This window comes from Nycticebus coucang, chromosome 20 (genome assembly GCF_027406575.1).
Source record: "Nycticebus coucang isolate mNycCou1 chromosome 20, mNycCou1.pri, whole genome shotgun sequence".
In the NCBI taxonomy this organism is placed as follows: Eukaryota; Metazoa; Chordata; class Mammalia; order Primates; family Lorisidae; genus Nycticebus; species Nycticebus coucang.
This window is the reverse complement of record NC_069799.1, coordinates 57,774,103-57,790,959: the sequence shown is the minus strand read 5'-3', so window position 1 is coordinate 57,790,959 and position 16,857 is coordinate 57,774,103. Positions and strand designations below refer to the sequence as shown.

At 43.7% G+C, this 16,857-nt stretch overlaps 2 protein-coding genes across 4 annotated transcripts in view; one reads left to right on the top strand and one right to left on the bottom strand.

Moving 5' to 3' along the window:
* FAM171A1 (family with sequence similarity 171 member A1) overlaps positions 1 to 16,857 on the bottom strand; it is a 137,090-nt gene that overhangs the window by 19,864 nt on the left and 100,369 nt on the right. For 2 of the 3 annotated variants that reach the window (XM_053572758.1, XM_053572761.1), the window contains 2 exons: positions 15,258 to 15,416; positions 8,101 to 8,277 (listed from right to left, as the gene is read on the bottom strand). In XM_053572758.1, coding sequence (XP_053428733.1) covers positions 8,101 to 8,277; positions 15,258 to 15,416 — 336 coding nt within the window. The remainder of the gene's footprint in view (positions 1 to 8,100; positions 8,278 to 15,257; positions 15,417 to 16,857) is intronic. The other variant, XM_053572760.1, reaches the window with a different exon arrangement.
* On the top strand, positions 6,450 to 6,985 carry LOC128572708 (ubiquitin-40S ribosomal protein S27a-like). Its single transcript, XM_053572762.1, has one exon. The coding sequence runs from the start codon at positions 6,487 to 6,489 to the stop codon at positions 6,955 to 6,957; it is 471 nt and encodes a 156-aa protein (XP_053428737.1). The 5' UTR covers positions 6,450 to 6,486; the 3' UTR covers positions 6,958 to 6,985.

Here is a 16,857-nt window from a genome sequence, read left to right as displayed (position 1 = left end):
TTTTTGGGTTGCTAGGCAACACGGAGAAACAAATGTCCATGTTCTGAGATCATTCTGCTTTGTTCTCCTCCCAGGGGGCAGTCCAAATGTGGCCCGGCCCTTCCGCACCCCATCCGGACAGCGGGAGTGGATCGCTGCAACTGGGATGCTGAGGGTCCCCAGGGGCAAAAGACACTAAACTGGAACCCAAGGGAGAAATTACACCTGACTGCCTGGCTGCCACGGTCTTTGGCAAGAGCAAGTTTTCTCTGGACTGGTATCATTACCCAGGGTAGTCCCTGTCCTCAATGTTCTTTGCTGTCTGTAATCACTTCAATTTGCTTTCTTGGGTAAACTGCCCTGAGCTTCCTACCATCTCTCACTAGAGCCCAGTTCACTCTTACGGCTGATTTTAACATCTTGGAGAGTAGAGACTCTTTCCCTGAGAGTTATTTGTTTCTAAGCAATAGCTTTCACTGTGAAGAGGCTTTTCTCTTAACAGCTTTCTTAAGGAAATACTCATATTATGTGTCGGTAAGTCAAATTCCTCCTTTGTTTAATACCTTGAAGAACTGTATCTGTTCTTTTTGGAAAAAATAAAAGATATGAGTGGGGTTCTAAAGTTAATACCACATGTATATGTACATACTTAACTGTTCAGGAAATGAGCCCCCTTTTTTTTTGTTCTAACTTTTGCCCACACAGTGTCATCCTTAAAACTCAATCACTGCATGGGCGGCGCCTGTGGTTCAAAGGGGTAGGGCGCTGGCCCCATATGCCGGAGGTGGTGGGTTCAAACCCAGCCCCGGTCAAAAACTGCAAAAAACATACAAACAAAAACAAACCTCAAACACTGCACTTCAGTGTTCCAATCTGAGTTCTCTATCTGACATGTGGTTTATGATACTTAGAGAAAAAGATATGCTGGTATACTAATAATAATAATTACTAGAGACCATTGTTTTAAAAGCAGTTTTAAGTTCACAGTAAAATTGAGAGGAAGGGACAGAGATTTCCCATATACCCCCTACCCACCCACCCCCACCCAGCTGTCCCCATCATCACCATCTTGAATTAGAGTGGAAGGAAGATTTGCTACCACTGAGGCATCATTATCACCCCAAGTTCATCGTTTAATCCATATATGATGTAATATGATTTTCATTTTCCTTGAGTTATTCACATGATCTAGCGCTTTTAAAAACTCCCACTCTCTTCAAATGCCCCCCGCTGGCCCCCCAAAAGCCCAATGAGATGGAAACAAACCTTAGGTCTGCATTTTAAATCAAGCTCCACCTTCAAGGGCAAGATGGCCATGACTTACCTAAAAGGACTAATTAAATGAACACAGCCTCAGCAGTACCGTTCGCCATGTGAAGCAGAGACCATCTACTACAGGCCAGTTATGACGGGGTGTTCCTGAGTGCCTGATCCGTATGCATCCTACACCATAAGAGGCTGGTTCAGTAGCCACCATTTCTATAGCAACCCACACACACTCTGCAGGCTATGTTTCAGGAAGCAGTTAGAACTGGATTGCACAATGCGGCTTCCCTCTTAGAATATGCTTTTATTTCTGTCATCTCCTTAGACTGAGAGTGTCCAAATTGAGTATCCTAAGTTACCATTAAACAGTAGAAACGTATCAAATACAGAATCTTAAATCTGGATTTCTTTGCCACTCGATATCAGTCACTTTAAATTCAAACCACTGACCTGGTTTTCTTGTTCATAAATGACCATTCCCCAGGGCAACAAGTCAGCTCTCAGCCTGACAACCTGTACATCAGATGGCCATCTGCTGCCCCAGTTACAGGAAGGACATTGAAGAAAGGGTCAATGTCTGTAAAATTGAGCTGACATAATCGTCTCTTGCTGTCCAGAAAGGCTCAGCGAAGAGGCATCTATCGTACCCGGCCGGACTTCCCAGGCCAAACCGGTCCCTACGCCTGGCTGATGACAGGTGTGTCTATTTACATCATTTCACTCCTCATAGACCTTGAGGCCTAAGACATAGACAGAGCAGAATTAGAAGATCATAAATTAAAGTAGTCTGCTAATTCTTCCAAGAAAAAGACTTAACATTCACTAAATAGTGTCCTCTTTTACTCTATAAATCAAGCAGCATTTTTCTTTTTTTTTTTTTGAGACAGAGTTTCACTTTGTTGCCCTCGGTAGAGTGCCGTGGCGTCACAGCTCACAGCAACCTTCAACCTTCAACCCCTGGGCCTCCCAAGTAGCTGGGACTATAGGCACCCGCCACAAAGCCCGGCTATTTTTTTGTTGCAGTTTGGCTGGGGCTGCATTCGAACGCGTCACCCTCAGTATACGGGGCCAGCACCCTACTCCCTGAGCCACAGGTGCTGCCCATCAAGCAGCATTTTAACACAATAGCTTCAGCAAAGGTATGGGTTGGGAACAGAAGCATTTTGCATCCCCCCCCGCCCCTTTTTGGACTTTGGAATAGTTATACCATGCTTAATCCAAAAACCTGAAATCCAAAATGTTCCATGGGTATTTCCTGTGAGTGAGACATTGGTGCTTAAAAAGCTTCAGATTTCACGGCATTTTGGACTTTGACTTTTCCAAGTAGGGATGCTCAGCTTATACACACAAGTTGTGCTTCTTAAAAAGACTCATTCTTACTGAGGGTAAATTGCAATTAGCCAACTCCTATTGTTGTAACATACTAAACGAAATCCAACATTACTTGTTTTCTAAGTGTGTTAATCTATTAGGCCAGCCTCTGATAAATACACAGGTTGACATATGGAGATACTCATTTCTATAATGAAAACTTCACCTGTTCCAAAAGAAAAAATGAGACGATGACTATGGCCATTACATAAAAGACAAGTGTGATAAATGACAGCATCAAATACTGAGCCCATTCTCAAGGGAACATCTCCAAGTCTCTCTGCCAAGAGTCAACTTTCAATTATTTGGCAGTCATAAAGTATTCTAGTTGGAGGTAAAACATGGGTTTATTAAGTTAGAGTGAAAACGTCATTTTATCATTCAAACAGAAGTCCCATTATACTACAAAAGAATTCCATCTTGGGCGGCGCCTGTGGCTCAGTCGGTAGGGTGCCGGCCCCATATACCGAGGGTGATGGGTTCAAACCCGGCCCCGGCCAAACTGCAACCAAAAAATAGCTGGGCGTTGTGGCGGGCGCCTGTAGTCCCAGCTACTCAGGAGGCTGAGGCAAGAGAATCACTTAAGCCCAGGAGTTGGAGGTTGCTGTGAGCTGTGTGAGGCCATGGCACTCTGCCGAGGGCCAGAAAGTGAGACTCTGTCTCTACAACAACATCAACAAAAAAAGAATTCCATCTTTCTTTACAGAGTTTGAAGTCTGGTCCTACAAAGAAGGTACTGTCACTCTGAACATCTATTGTCAACTCTGGCGAAATGTAGGAGGGCTGCCTGGTTGAGGAAAGTTGTGGTTATAGCAACACCCAAACTTTGGTCTTCCAGAGCATGGAATATGCTTGTATTGCAATTTTCGAATGGAAAGAGATTCTCCTTGGAAGGCATTCAGGTCAGGGGGTCACAAACCTTTTCTATAAAAGGACAGTTAGTAAATATTTTTGTTTTGTGGAGACATAAGTCTCTGTTTCAATGACTCAAGTTTGCTCTTGTAGTGCAAAAGTGCTCACAGATAATATGCCAGCAGATGGGCATGGCTGGGTGCCAGTAAAACTGTATTTGGGGATGTTCTTGTGTGAATTTAATGTAATTTTCCCGTATCTTCCTCTTCCTCCCATCTTTATTAAGGAATAATTGATGAATACAAATTTTATATACTTACAAAGTACATACAAGGATGTCTTGATATATGTATCAAGATAATTAACTTACCTATCACCTCACACTTACCATACTCCTTTATTCTTTCCCCCACCCCCCGGGGGGTGAGAACACTTAGAATCTATCCTGTTAGTCAATTTCAAGTCACCCGCAAGATGGGTCTCAGAACTTACTCATCCCGCATAACTGAAACTTTGTACCCAACAGCATCATCTTCCCCACTTCCCTTCTTTCTCTTCCTTCTGTTGTTTTGTTCTTCAATCATTTAAAAATGTAAAAACTATTCTTAGCTTTCAGGCCACAGCTGGCCAGCCCTGATTTAGATGAGAAATTCTTGATAGATTCAACAAGTTGCTATTTGTGGCTGATGAACAATTTGGAATTGGCAATTACTTTGATTTATCTCAAAAGCAGATAACTTACAGTATTGACTGATTTGAGGCGATTATTATCACAAATAGCAACTAATTAGTAAATTGTATTATGTGCCTGAGATGTGTGGGTATAGTCCTAGATTTCTTTTTCCTGATCTGATAATACGGTCTGCACAATTTTTGATTTGACTTAAATATTTTAATTTCTAGTGATAGTGGTATTACTGATTAAACATAATAGTCGCAAAGACCTTATAAAATAGGAGTTCTTCTATCGAGTTTATTAAGTGAACAAAACATATGGTTTCTTTGAAATGTCTGTCCAGTCTAAACGTTTTTCACCAAGCATTATTTTAATTCACTTGATTATTTTTGAATGACTATCCAAACGCTGGCTTTTCTCTGTGTACATGCAATCTGTTACTGCCAGGAATTTGGCAGTTGTATTTTTCACAGTAGATGCTAAGTTAAAAAGACCACTTAAATGGAAATAGATCAGCTACATGATGAAGATTCACAATGAAAAATGGCTCAGTGTTCTGGGGATTTTTTTTTCCAGAGAGGAAACAGAGAATCAGATAACTTTTATTTTAGAGGCTTTATAACAATGCATGTTTTTTTGTTTTTAATGCCTTCTGCATTGTATTAGTTTCCTATTACTGCTATAACAAATTAGCACAAATGTAAGGGCTTAAAACACCACAGATTCATTCTCTTATCCTTCTGGAGGTCAGAAGCCCCAAACCAGTTTCTCTGGGCTCCAGCCAACGAGTTAACTGTGCTAGTTCCTTCTGGACCGTGAGAAGGAAGAATCCCTTTCTCTCCCTTCTTCAGTCTCCAGCGGCCACCTGTATACTTTGGCTTCTTTCCCCATTTTCAAAGTGTATCATTCCAGTCTGTTCCTGTCCTTACTGTGCCCTCTGCTCTGATCTGACCCCTCTCCTAAGGACCACTATGATTATAATGGCCCATCTGGATGACCCAGGAGCATGCCCTATTTCAAGGTTTTTAATCACATCCACAAATTACCATACAAGCTAATATTCAGAGGGTCATGGGATTAGGGTGTAGAGATATTTCAGTCAGCTCTTTAAATAAATTTTTGGGTCAGATGTTAGGGCTCACCCCTGTAATCCAGTACTTTGGGAGGCTGAGGTAGGACATTCACTTGAGCCCAAGAGTTTGAGGTTGCAGGGAGCTATTAATATAATGAGGCCACTGCATACCAGCCTGGGTGACAGAGCAAGACCTTGTTTCAATAAATAAATAACTTTCTGTTTATAAACTATACACAAAATACATTAATGAGAGTATGTTAATTTGCACAGCTGTGTCATACGGGTATAGCACCTACAACCTACACACAAATCTCTAGAGAAAGTGTCCTTGTATTAGAAACATAATCTTTTATACCTCTGGCTCTATTCACCTGTATTCAAATATATTCATTCAAAAAAGGGAAGGCAGAGGGTGGCGCCTGTGGCTCAAAGGAGTAGGGCACCAGCCCCATATACCGGAGGTGGCGGGTTCAAACCTGGCCCTGGCCAAAAATTGCAAAAAAAAAAAAAAAAAAAAAAAAGGGAAGGCAGAATGGAGGAAGAAAATAAAAACAGCTGGATGGAAGCTTCAGGATGGAGAAAAAAATCTAATATAACTGATTTTTCCTCCAAAAAAGGGCTGAAAACATCGTCCTTTTAGTAGTCATATATACATATATAAATACCAGTAAATTCTATGTATATAGTTATCTTAAAGACAGGTGTCATAATATCTTAAACTCTGGACTTTTAAAAACATAAATTATTCTCGTCTGATTTGACCATGCCACAGATATTTCAGTTGGGTACCTGGCATCATCTCAAGAACTATTGTTGATCACAAGCATTCAGAGGTAAAGAAGACCCCCAGAGGGCACAGGAAATGACCAGTGACTGCACAGCTGTGCCCTTCCGCACTTCTAGGACCATCAGAGATGTGCAAGGTGCTCAGGGAGGGGACAAGGGAAAGGGATTTGTGGAAACTGATGAAACTGCCTGGTGAGGAATTTGGAAATACCTTTTAAAAGCTTTATGCTCATGTATATTTTATAACCCAGCAATTCCATTCCTTTTCAACTTTCTTCCCAAGGAAATAATCACAGCTGTACACAAAGATTTAGCTACAAAGGTGTTTGTTACAAAATTGGTTAGAATACTAACATTTTTTTTTCTGAATGGTAGGAGCTGAATTCTGACATATCCATAGAATGGAAATACTACGTACTAACTAAAATTAATACTGCAGTCTTCCTTTCCGATCCGCCATCGCGGTGGGACCGCCACCAAGATGCAGATTTTCGTAAAAACCCTTACGGGGAAGACCATCACTCTCGAGGTTGAACCTTCGGATACGATAGAAAATGTGAAGGCCAAGATCCAGGATAAGGAAGGGATTCCTCCTGATCAGCAAAGACTCATTTTTGCTGGCAAGCAACTGGAAGATGGACGTACTTTGTCTGACTACAACATTCAAAAGGAGTCCACTCTTCATCTTGTGTTAAGACTCCGTGGTGGTGCTAAGAAAAGGAAGAAGAAGTCTTATACCACTCCCAAGAAGAATAAGCATAAGAGAAACAAGGTTAAGCTTGCTGTCCTGAAATACTATAAGGTGGATGAGAATGGCAAAATAAGTCGCCTTCGTCGAGAGTGTCCTTCAGATGAGTGTGGTGCTGGAGTTTTTATGGCCAGCCACTTTGATAGACATTATTGTGGCAAATGTTGTCTTACTTACTGTTTCAACAAACCAGAAGACAAGTAATTATATATGAATTAATAAAAGACATGAACTAAAAAAAAAAAATAAAAAAAAAAATAAAATTAATACTGCAGATAATGTTATAGAAAGATGCTCACGCTATACTAATGATTGTTAAAAGCACGTTATGTATGTAGGACAGTACCTGGCATATAATCCCATTTCTGTTACACATGCTTTGTGGAAGGCAACCTCTAAGATGTGCCCAAATGACCCCCCACCTCTTGGTGTTCACTCCCAGTGCTGGTCAATAGCACATGGAAAGAAATGATAGCATGCCACTTCTGAGATCAGGTTATAGAAGACCATGACTTCCATTCTGGGTACTGATGCTTTTGAATTTTTATCTCAGTTTTCATTTTCTCTTGGGTCAGGGGAAAGCCAGCTGCCATGCTGTAAGCTCTACAGAGCTCCACGTGAAACCCCTGTCAAAGAGCCAGTGAGGAACCGAGGCTTCCCCAAAGCCTTGCAGCCCCAGCGGAACCTTGCTCGAGATGACGTAGGCCTTGGCTGATAGCTTGATGGCCACCTTGCAAGAGACCCTGCGCTTGACCCAGACAGCTCAGTTGTGTCTGGATTCCTGGGCCCCAGAAACCATGAGACAGCTGATTTCACGTTTTTTTCAAGCTACTAAGATTGAGGGTAATTTGTTACGTGACAATCAGTAACTAATACATACGTGCATAGTCATCTAGGACAAAACTGAAAATATATTAGTGGTTTTCTCTAAGTGGTGGAATTTGTGAGTACTTTTTATTTTCTTTGTTTTATACAGTGTTGGCAAGTGTTTTTTTGTTTGTTTCTAGAAAACGGAAAAAGAAAATTGCACGACCAAGAGAGATCACATGACCTTCTGAATAACAAAAGAATAGAGAGCAGGAGAGCCACTTTTAGCTCTACTAAGATTCAAGTAAATTAGCTTACGTGTGCAGAACAGAAACAAAAAGCAACAAAAAAAATGCACTCTCAAGGGAGGGCCTGAATGGCCTAGAGGAGGAAGCTTTGCCCACTGGTAACCAGTAACACACTGTGAGTAGCAGCGTCCACCAGCTTCAAGGAAAGCAAATGTCCAGGGTCTGCTGGAAGGAAACCGAGCAGTACTGAAAGCATCTGACAGCCAGTCGTGTGCACAGAACTCTTGCTTACCCAGCTTCTGGTCAAACCTCCATGCTGCGACATAGGCATTGTGCCTCAGGCTGCTCTGTGTGGCCAGGGGCACGGTGACATAGATGGGACCGTCCACCAGCACTGGCGTTCCATTACTGCTGAGCAAGTGGACGCTGACTGCTGTGACTGGGGTCAGGTCATGCCTGCTGCTGTTTCCTAGAAGGAAGAGGCATTCTCCATCATATGCAGTTGGATACTGAAGTTCATGATCTAGTCCTAGAAAAAACACTACATGCCTCACTGCTGAATATCACCATGGTCACTTTCAAACTGCTCCCCTGGAGTTCTTATTTCTGAAATGGCCATCAGAGCTGTTGTCATATGAGGTCTGACAACCGAGTTCGTGAACTTGCCATGACATTGGCAGCACTGTACAAACAACTCGGTGACCTTTCACAACCTTGGTATATCAGTGTCTCACAGGTGTGTTTGTATTGATGTGTGATGGAAGTCTTGCTGACTCATTATTGGTTTTTTTATTTTGTTTTTTGTTTTGAGACAGAGTTTCAAGCTTGGGTAGAGTGCTGTTGTGCCACAGCTCACAGCAACCTCAAACTCTTGGGCTTAAGTGATTCTCTTGCCTCAGCCTCCCACGTAGCTGGGACTACAGGCTCCTGCCACGACGCCTGGCTATTTTGTTGTTGTTGCAGTTGTCATTGTTGTTTTACCTGGCCCAGGCCAGGTTTGAACCCACCAGCCTCGGTGTATGTGGCCGGCGCCCTACCCACTGAACTACAGGTGCTGCCTTGCTGACTTATTATTATTGTTGTGAGTTTTTATGTGCCACACAATGATAGCTCTGTGACCATTCCAGAGAAAGAATTTCAAGATTGCTTTGAAAAGTGAACTAGGTGCTGGTGTTGGTGCATAGCTTCCCGATGGGGAGTACTTCCAAGATGGCAGTCGTGATATACAGCAAATAAGAAATGTAGCACTTTTTCTAGGAGGACTTACAAACTTAATTGTCAGACCTCTTATGCACAAAATACCTATGTGGGGCTTCTGTGAAAGAACCACAGCTACTAAGGACAGTACTTCCTATATACCAGGGACAGCACTGACAAGCACTTTACATACGCAATGCTCCCCACAACCGGGTAACATGCTCCTTTTACACATAAACAGGCTTGGAGACAGCCTAAGGGCACTCACTAATCAATTCTAACTACAGCACTGTGTTTTGCACCTGTAATGTGATATGCAAATACACGTGAATGTCACTGAAAATGACTTCCACATGCAGTGAGCCCCATCCACATGTTAAGGACTTGGCAGGTTACCATACGAAACCAAATGTTTTGGTATAGAGATTGCTTTATTTTTTTTTAATAGTGAATTTCTTCAAGGATTGCTTCGTAACATTAACTTACTTCTGCTAAAATGTGTCCTATTGAAACTTGGACTTGAAATATTTATGAGTTATTTTAGCTTGCCATTGTTATTTTGATCTGTTTAAATGGAATTTAATATACCAATTATTCTCCATTAGAGGCAGTTTATCCAAACCAGAGCTTTAATGTCTGTCTCCAGATAAATCAGAGAATGCTTATGAGAGTGATATTTATGCACTTAAGCAATCAATTTTAAATGTTTCTCTACTGGACTTCCATATCACAAGAAAGGTACTCTGCCATAATTTTACATCTTTTCTTGAACAGAATGACAAAAACACAGTCATAAAAAAATTTACGCTCTTTTAGAATAGAACTGTGGGATTTTCTATCCAGCTCCTTCCATAGTTACCAACCAGCCTACTTGAACTGATAATGTAAATCTCCAACTGGGGTCGACATCTACACATTTAAAGCAAACCACATGAATTTTAGAGTCTCAACAACGAGTCACAGCTAAATCCTTCAAGGAGTGATTTCTGCACAGCTACGTTCCATCATTACCTTGGAACATTCACACTCATTTCTGCTTTTTAATGAAGGGAAAGGCAGAGGGATAGACGTGTCCTTGAAAGGTCTAACTTGTAATCACAGATTCAAGTTCCGAAATCTTTTAGTTTGACCATTTCATTTTAGGGTTAAGAAAACCCAGACTCTGGGCAGCTCCTATGGCTCAAGGAGTAGGGCGATGGCCCCATATACCGGAGGTGATGGGTTCAAACCCGGCCCCAGCCAAAAAAAAAAAGAAAACCCGGACTCATAATTTTTTATATTTCTGGTCCAAATCTCTTAGGGATTGAGGCCCAAACATGCCACCTGCTTAAAGAAGATGTGGCGGGGCAGCGCCTGTGGCTCAGTGAGCAGGGCGCCGGCCCCATAAACCGAGGGTGGCGGGTTCAAACCTGGCCCCGGTCAAACTGCAACAACAGAAGATGTGGCAGCAAAGTCAGGAGGACGACACGCTGTTCTAGGTTCTGCTAGAACTTCTCAGAGAGAGAGAACGTAAAGCTGCAGAGACATTAAGTTACTTATTAGACTTTATATAAACTTAAGGGATGATGCCTCCATCAGGGAGGGCTGTTTCTTGCATCCCTGGCAGGACTCTTGAACATGGAGGCAGCAGGTGGGCAGAGTAAAGGAGCCTGAGAGATGGAATCTTCCTGCCCGCAATCCTTGGCCCAGGAAGATAGGCTTCCAGTAGCAGATCTGCCAGTAACTGCCGAGGTAGCCTCTGGAAAGGTACTTTACTCCTCTGGGGTGGGTTTATTTTGGAAGACTTAATTTTTTTTAATTTCAAATTAATATGAGGGTATAAAGTTTTAGGTTACATTGTTCTCAATTCAATGTAAAGTTCAAGTTGTACAAGAGCCTCTCACCCAGGAAGGCGTGCCCAATACCCTCACATTGTGTATATGAGGTGGCCTCCTGCCAAATGCCTTCCCCTCTGGCTTTCCTCCTCTCCCCTCCCCCTTGCTAGACTATATTTGTGTTTTATAATTCATATGGGCATCTAAGTGTCTATATATTGGTTTCATATTAGTACTGAATACTTTTTTCCATTTTTCTTTTTTTTGAGACTGAGTTTCACTATGTTGCCCTCGGTAGAGTGCTGTGGCGTCACAGCTCACAGCAACCTCAAACTCTTGGGCTTAAGTGATTCTCTTGCCTCAGCCTCCCAAGTAGCTGGGACTACAGGTGCCCATCACAATGCCCAGCTATTTTTTTGTTGCAGTTGTTTAGCTGGCCCTGGCTGGGTTCAAACCCACCACCCTCAGTGTATGTGGCCAGCCCCCGGCCGACTGAGCTACAGGCACCGCCCTTCCATTCTTTTATTTATTTATTATTATTATTTTTTTATAAAGAATCAGTATTTTTTTATTGTTAAATCATAGCTGTGTACATTTGTGCAGCCCTTCCATTCTTGATATACTTTACTAAGAATGTGTTTCAACTATACCCAGGTAAACATAAAAGATGTAAAGTCTCCATATTTTTTATGGCTGAATAGTATTTCATGGCATACACGTGCCACAGTTAGTTAATCCATTCATGAGTCGATGGGCATTTGGGTTGCTTCCATAACTTGGCGATTATGAACTGAGCTGCTATAAACATTCTGGTGCAAATGCCTTTGTGGTACAATGATTTTTGTTCTTCTGGGTAGATACCCAGTAAAGGGACTGTGGGATCACATGGAAGATTGACTTTTAGTTCTTTGAGGATTCTCCATACTTCCTTCCAGAAATGTTGTATTAACATTTGGATGATTTAATGTCTGCAGTCCCACTAGCAGTGTAGAAGTGTTCCCTTCTCTCTACATCCACGCCAGCATCTGGTGTTTGGGGATTTGTGATGTGGACTACTCTTATTAGAGTTAGGTGATATCTTACAGTTAGAGAAGGTGAGCATTTTTTTCTTGCCCTTTAAAAGTAAGGGAGGTAGATGTTTTCCTGATTCTATGGAGATAAATACTCTCAGTGGGAAACACTCAGAAGTGTAGCATATTAATGGAAAGCAATATGCACTAGGTTCCTGTAATTTCACATTCCTTCAGGAGCTCTCTGGCTGTTGGAAGACTCTGCAGGCAATGACACTGGCTGTCTTTTCCTTCCTCAGGGCTCCCTTAGATGCCTGCTCCTCCTCTGTGCCTTCCCTACCCCTTGAATTTCACCCTCCTGGGCTCTTTATCCTGCAGTGACTCAGACTTGGAAGGGCTACATTATTTTCCTTCCGTGCTGTGTTAGGAGACTTCAGTTCTACACAAAATACCAGGTTCTATATACACATATATGAGTCAGTATGAAAGTTTTGAGCTAGACAAAAATCATGCAAATAAAATCTGTGTGGATGGAAACAAATGAAGCCCTCCCAGCAACACCAACATGCTGGGCAAATCGAAACTGGCATGAATGGCAATCCCAAAAGAGGCTACTGCTATGTTTCTGGGAAGCGAAATAATGGACCTTAATGTGGTCTGTTTCAAAACTTTAGTAGTTACCCACATGTTAAAAGGCTTTCTTCCTGGATGAAAGGAATGTTACCTGGATCCCTGTAAGTCTAGCCCAAGACAGGTGTCAGGGTAAGGGCAGCAGGATGTGGGGAAACACCACTGGACCCTGTGAGGGGACAAGCTGTCCTGTCTTGGTCACTCGTAATACAAGAGGTTCTGCTCAGCTAGCACCTAGGGTTCTGTTTGGCTTTACGTTCTAGTACCAACTTTGGGGGACTGCAAGAAAAGTGCACCTCAGTCATGTTGCTGACTCCCTCTGTGTTTTCCTGGAGTTATTAGTGTAAGTAATTTCCTCAAAACCCTTAGAGGGGTGGGGCACATTTGGCCTTCTGATTTCAAAATTGTTCTTTCTTTAAGCACCAAAGGAGGCAAGAAAAGCTTCCTCTCTCTCTGCTGCACCTCTTTTAATGAAAGGATTTATTCTGTAAGATTTGGATTCAGTCAAAAGGCTGCACGTGAGGTCCTAAAAGGCCACATATTGTCTTAAGGCTGCAGGTTCCCCCCCTGCCAGGAGAGTGGTGCTTTCTAGCAAGCTGGGAGCTGTGTGATGTCCCCTGGGCTATGTGTGAGGAAGGTGCCCATCTGTAACATCAGGAAGCTACAGAGCAGATGACCGGAAAGAGCAGTGGGAAAGTGGCTGCAATCTCCACGTGGCTGCACTTTTCTACCTACCTTAACGTACCTCTGGAATGTTCCTCTAAACTGGGCACCACAGGCTTTAATGGCTATCAGAGGAAACCTCCCTTCGGAGGCCCTTCCATTCCCTTTTGCAGCTCCCTCTGTTTCTGTCCACCTTCAGCAAACTCTCACCGTGACCTGTCATCTCACAAAGACACATCTGGGCCAGGCTCTCCCTCTAGGCTGACATCTCTCAGCTGCCTTTTTTAGGACAGGAGGCCAGTAACTGGGCAGAAGACAAACCGAGCCTGGAGGCCAGCACCTAGCTGGGCATGAGCCTGTGGGGTGTCTGTGCTCTGGGGGACCCAAGCTCCTGACCCCAAGGGATACCTTCCCTGCTCACTCTCCGAGATGATCTGATTCTTTCTAGGTCAATCATCCATCAGTTCTGTCTGTGTAAAAGAAGTTCAATGTCACCTACCAAAGACCTTCTCTCTGAAATAACAGAATGTTTTTCAAATAAAACAAACCCTCTAAAATCAATAGTCCTGTGTCTTTGTGCCCTTCTCCCCCCAGTCTTCACCGACTGCATAATTTATTCAAGAGCTACTGGAAATGGGGCAGACAGAAGAAACTAAGGAGCTCTGAGGATGTAGACTGTCTCTCCAAGTTAAGGCTTTATGCTCCTACTTTGTTGGGGAGACTGGATGGAGGTTACAGGATTTCAAACAAGTCTTCAATGCTCCCTGAAAGAATACTTTTCTCCCAGGCCTGCCCATTTCAGGTAAAAGTCAATTATTTTTCCTCACTAATGTTTACTTAAGATGACTTCTATGCACCTGTCCATTGACCAATCACTGACATAGTAATCACATCATCACGCACAAAAATTAAGGGAAGAAGAAACATTTCAGAAAATGGTAACAGAGGAGGGAGAAAAGTGAACAGAAAATCGCCAGGTCACATTCATGTATAATCAGAAACTTATTAACATGCTACAAAACGGATCAGAGGTATCAGGTGTAAAACCTGTTTCAGAATAACCAGATTATGTACAGCACTGGAGAATTAACAGAGACTCAATAAAAGTGTCTCCGTGAAAAGCAATAATGTACCTAGCAGGACTGAACCTCGAACAGCGTCTAATTTGGGATTTTACACTGTCACTTGCCTCAAGTGTGGGAGAAAGGAAAAGTGGGGCAGAAAAAAAAGGAAGGACTCTGCCCTCTCCTCCTCTTCCCCTTCACACCTGGGGCCGTCCTAGCACCCAGGGCTCTCGAATGGAGGTGAAGGCTCACACCTCCCGCCTTTCTCTGATAAGTAATCATTACATATTTTCCGGCTGGTGGCTTTTAGTGTCTCTGATCTTTCAGCTGTATGTGTCATGGCAGAATAGTGAGGATGACTGAGATGATTCAGAGAGCTGCCAAAAAGGATTGCAAAGCAACATCAAAGCCTGGCCGCTCTTCACAGAGTTGAAGGCAGAGAGGGCAAGTGCAGAGAAAAAACCGTCTGAGGAAGAGCTGGAGGGCCGTGGATGGCAGGGAGCAGAGCGCCCTATCCCAAGTGCTCCCTGTGCCTGTGGGAGGGACATAGGCATAGGGCCACCTGGTCCCTAGTGGCTGTAGCATATGGATGGTGGGACCATGTGCCTCTGCCAGGGGCAGCCAGGCAGCCTGTGTCCCTAAGCACACATTCTGGGAGCCCATGGGAGAAGGCAGAACGCAGAAGGCAGAGGGCAGAGGGCAAAAAACTGAACTCAGATCTTATACTTTTTAAAAAAAAATTACAATTTCAACTGTAAGAACTTCTCTGAAATGAACGTACTTAGTCCTCCAAAGGAAAGTCCGTAGAAAGTGCTTGGGAAAATTGATAAAAGCAGAAAGGCTCAGAGAGACAAAAGTACTAAAATGCAGTTCTACTGGGGTGCAGACCGGGTTCCCTAAATGCACCGGCTTAAAGCAGCACAGCGCACTTGAACTTGCAGGAGGACTTCTCCTCCTGCAGCTGTGTGCCATTCTTCCCATGTGGTGCAAACACTCCCAGTCATATCTACAATCCCCATACAAAGAGGAAACCCGGAAACCCTGCCTGAAAAGAGAAGAGACTCAAATTACCTGTTCCATTTCCGTCTAATCCTCGCAAGTATGGAAAACTGTCCACCTCCAGCGGGGAGCTGGCGGCCGTGAGAAACGCAGTCAGGTCACTGTAGCTGGTGTTCTCTGGCAAGCGCAGGGCCCGTCTCTGGAAATGAATGCGAGGCTGTGGCCGGGCACCTGCAGAGATGAATCCTGAGTTACCTCCCCAAGGAGCAGTTTCTGTTTTCAGAAAACGCAAGACCAGGAAGTGCCTCTCCTGGGTTTCAGCACGCCCCTTCCCACCGCTCTCCCCACCCCCTCCACGCAGGCCAGGAGGGGCGACAACATGCTATTATGGAGAGGAATAATAGCCCATTGTCACATTTGTTTGACGCAGGATGTTATTTAGGTTTTTAACAAAAAGCTGCTTCCAACTTCTGATTGTGAGCAGCCTTTTCACTGTATGGCCTTGCCTATGAATTTTGGGAAAAGTCCGTGTAACTGAAATAAGCAGGTGACAATTAGTCTCTTTACATAAACGATGTAAGTGACACTCTGTGATACTGCTACAAACACATCCTTAATCCCCCTGGTGAAATCCGGTTTAATGCCTCAGACCAAACCGAAGCAGAGCAAGGGAATTACACCTGCAGCCTTGATAAGAAATGCAGAGGGGGACCCACCAGTGACGAACCTTCTTTCTGTGCAACCTGCCATGTGGCTCCAATCTATTCTGCAGACATGCTTCCTACTGGTGACAGATTATGTCACAGATTTTTCAAGACTTTTGAAATGATGTGAAATGACGCTCTTCCACCAAACCCAATTCCCTCGTGCAGAAGGATGGGTTCAGTCAACAGGCCCTCTCACCCGCCACGGTCATCCGTGCTGTTGTCTGTACCTTAAGTTTGCTCCAGATGTTGTTTGGATGGCAAAACCTGAACTTGTTCTCGCCTAATGCTACTGTGACAGTCACAAGATGTAAAAGTGCTAAGTAACTTAGCACAAACCCAGCAAAAACACCAGACTTCAGCATAAATAAAATCTAAAGAGGGTGTGTGTGTGTGTGGGGGGGACGTGGCAGTGGTCTGCCCACCTACATGCACTAAAGCTGCCAGATGTTCCCAGATTTCCGAAACGGCTATGATGAGGTGGAGACGGGAGGACAGAGTCTGTAGGGCTCCTCCCCCATCCCCAGAATGCACGGGTCCTATTTTCCTGGAATTCCGGGCGCTGCCACTTGATCTGCTGTAGTTCCATACCTGTTCCTTCCCTGTTCTCCAAGGTCTACTGAAACTCATCTTTACTTTCACTTATTTGTTCTTTGCAAGACTTGGCTCAACCAAGTGTTCTTGCCTTCCTCATCAATCTCTTTCTCTACAATCTTTCCCCCCCACCCAGCAAATATGCTCATTTCTCCACTGTTTAGCAAAATAACAATCCAGTATCACTGTAACTCTGCAGTCCCTGTTAATGAACGTCGTCTCTCCCTGCACCCAGCCTCCAGCACTGTGGCTTTAATAATACCGGCATCAGGGGCGGTGCCTGTGGCTCAGTGAGAAGGGCGCCGGCCCCATATTCCGAGGGTGGTGGGTTCAAACCCAGCCCCGGCCAAACTGCAACCAAAAAATAGCCGGGC

Excerpts from the sequence above, each read along its gene's own strand:
- LOC128572708 (XM_053572762.1), top strand. The coding sequence starts at position 6,487 with ATGCAGATTTTCGTAAAAACCCTTACGGGGAAGACCATCACTCTCGAG.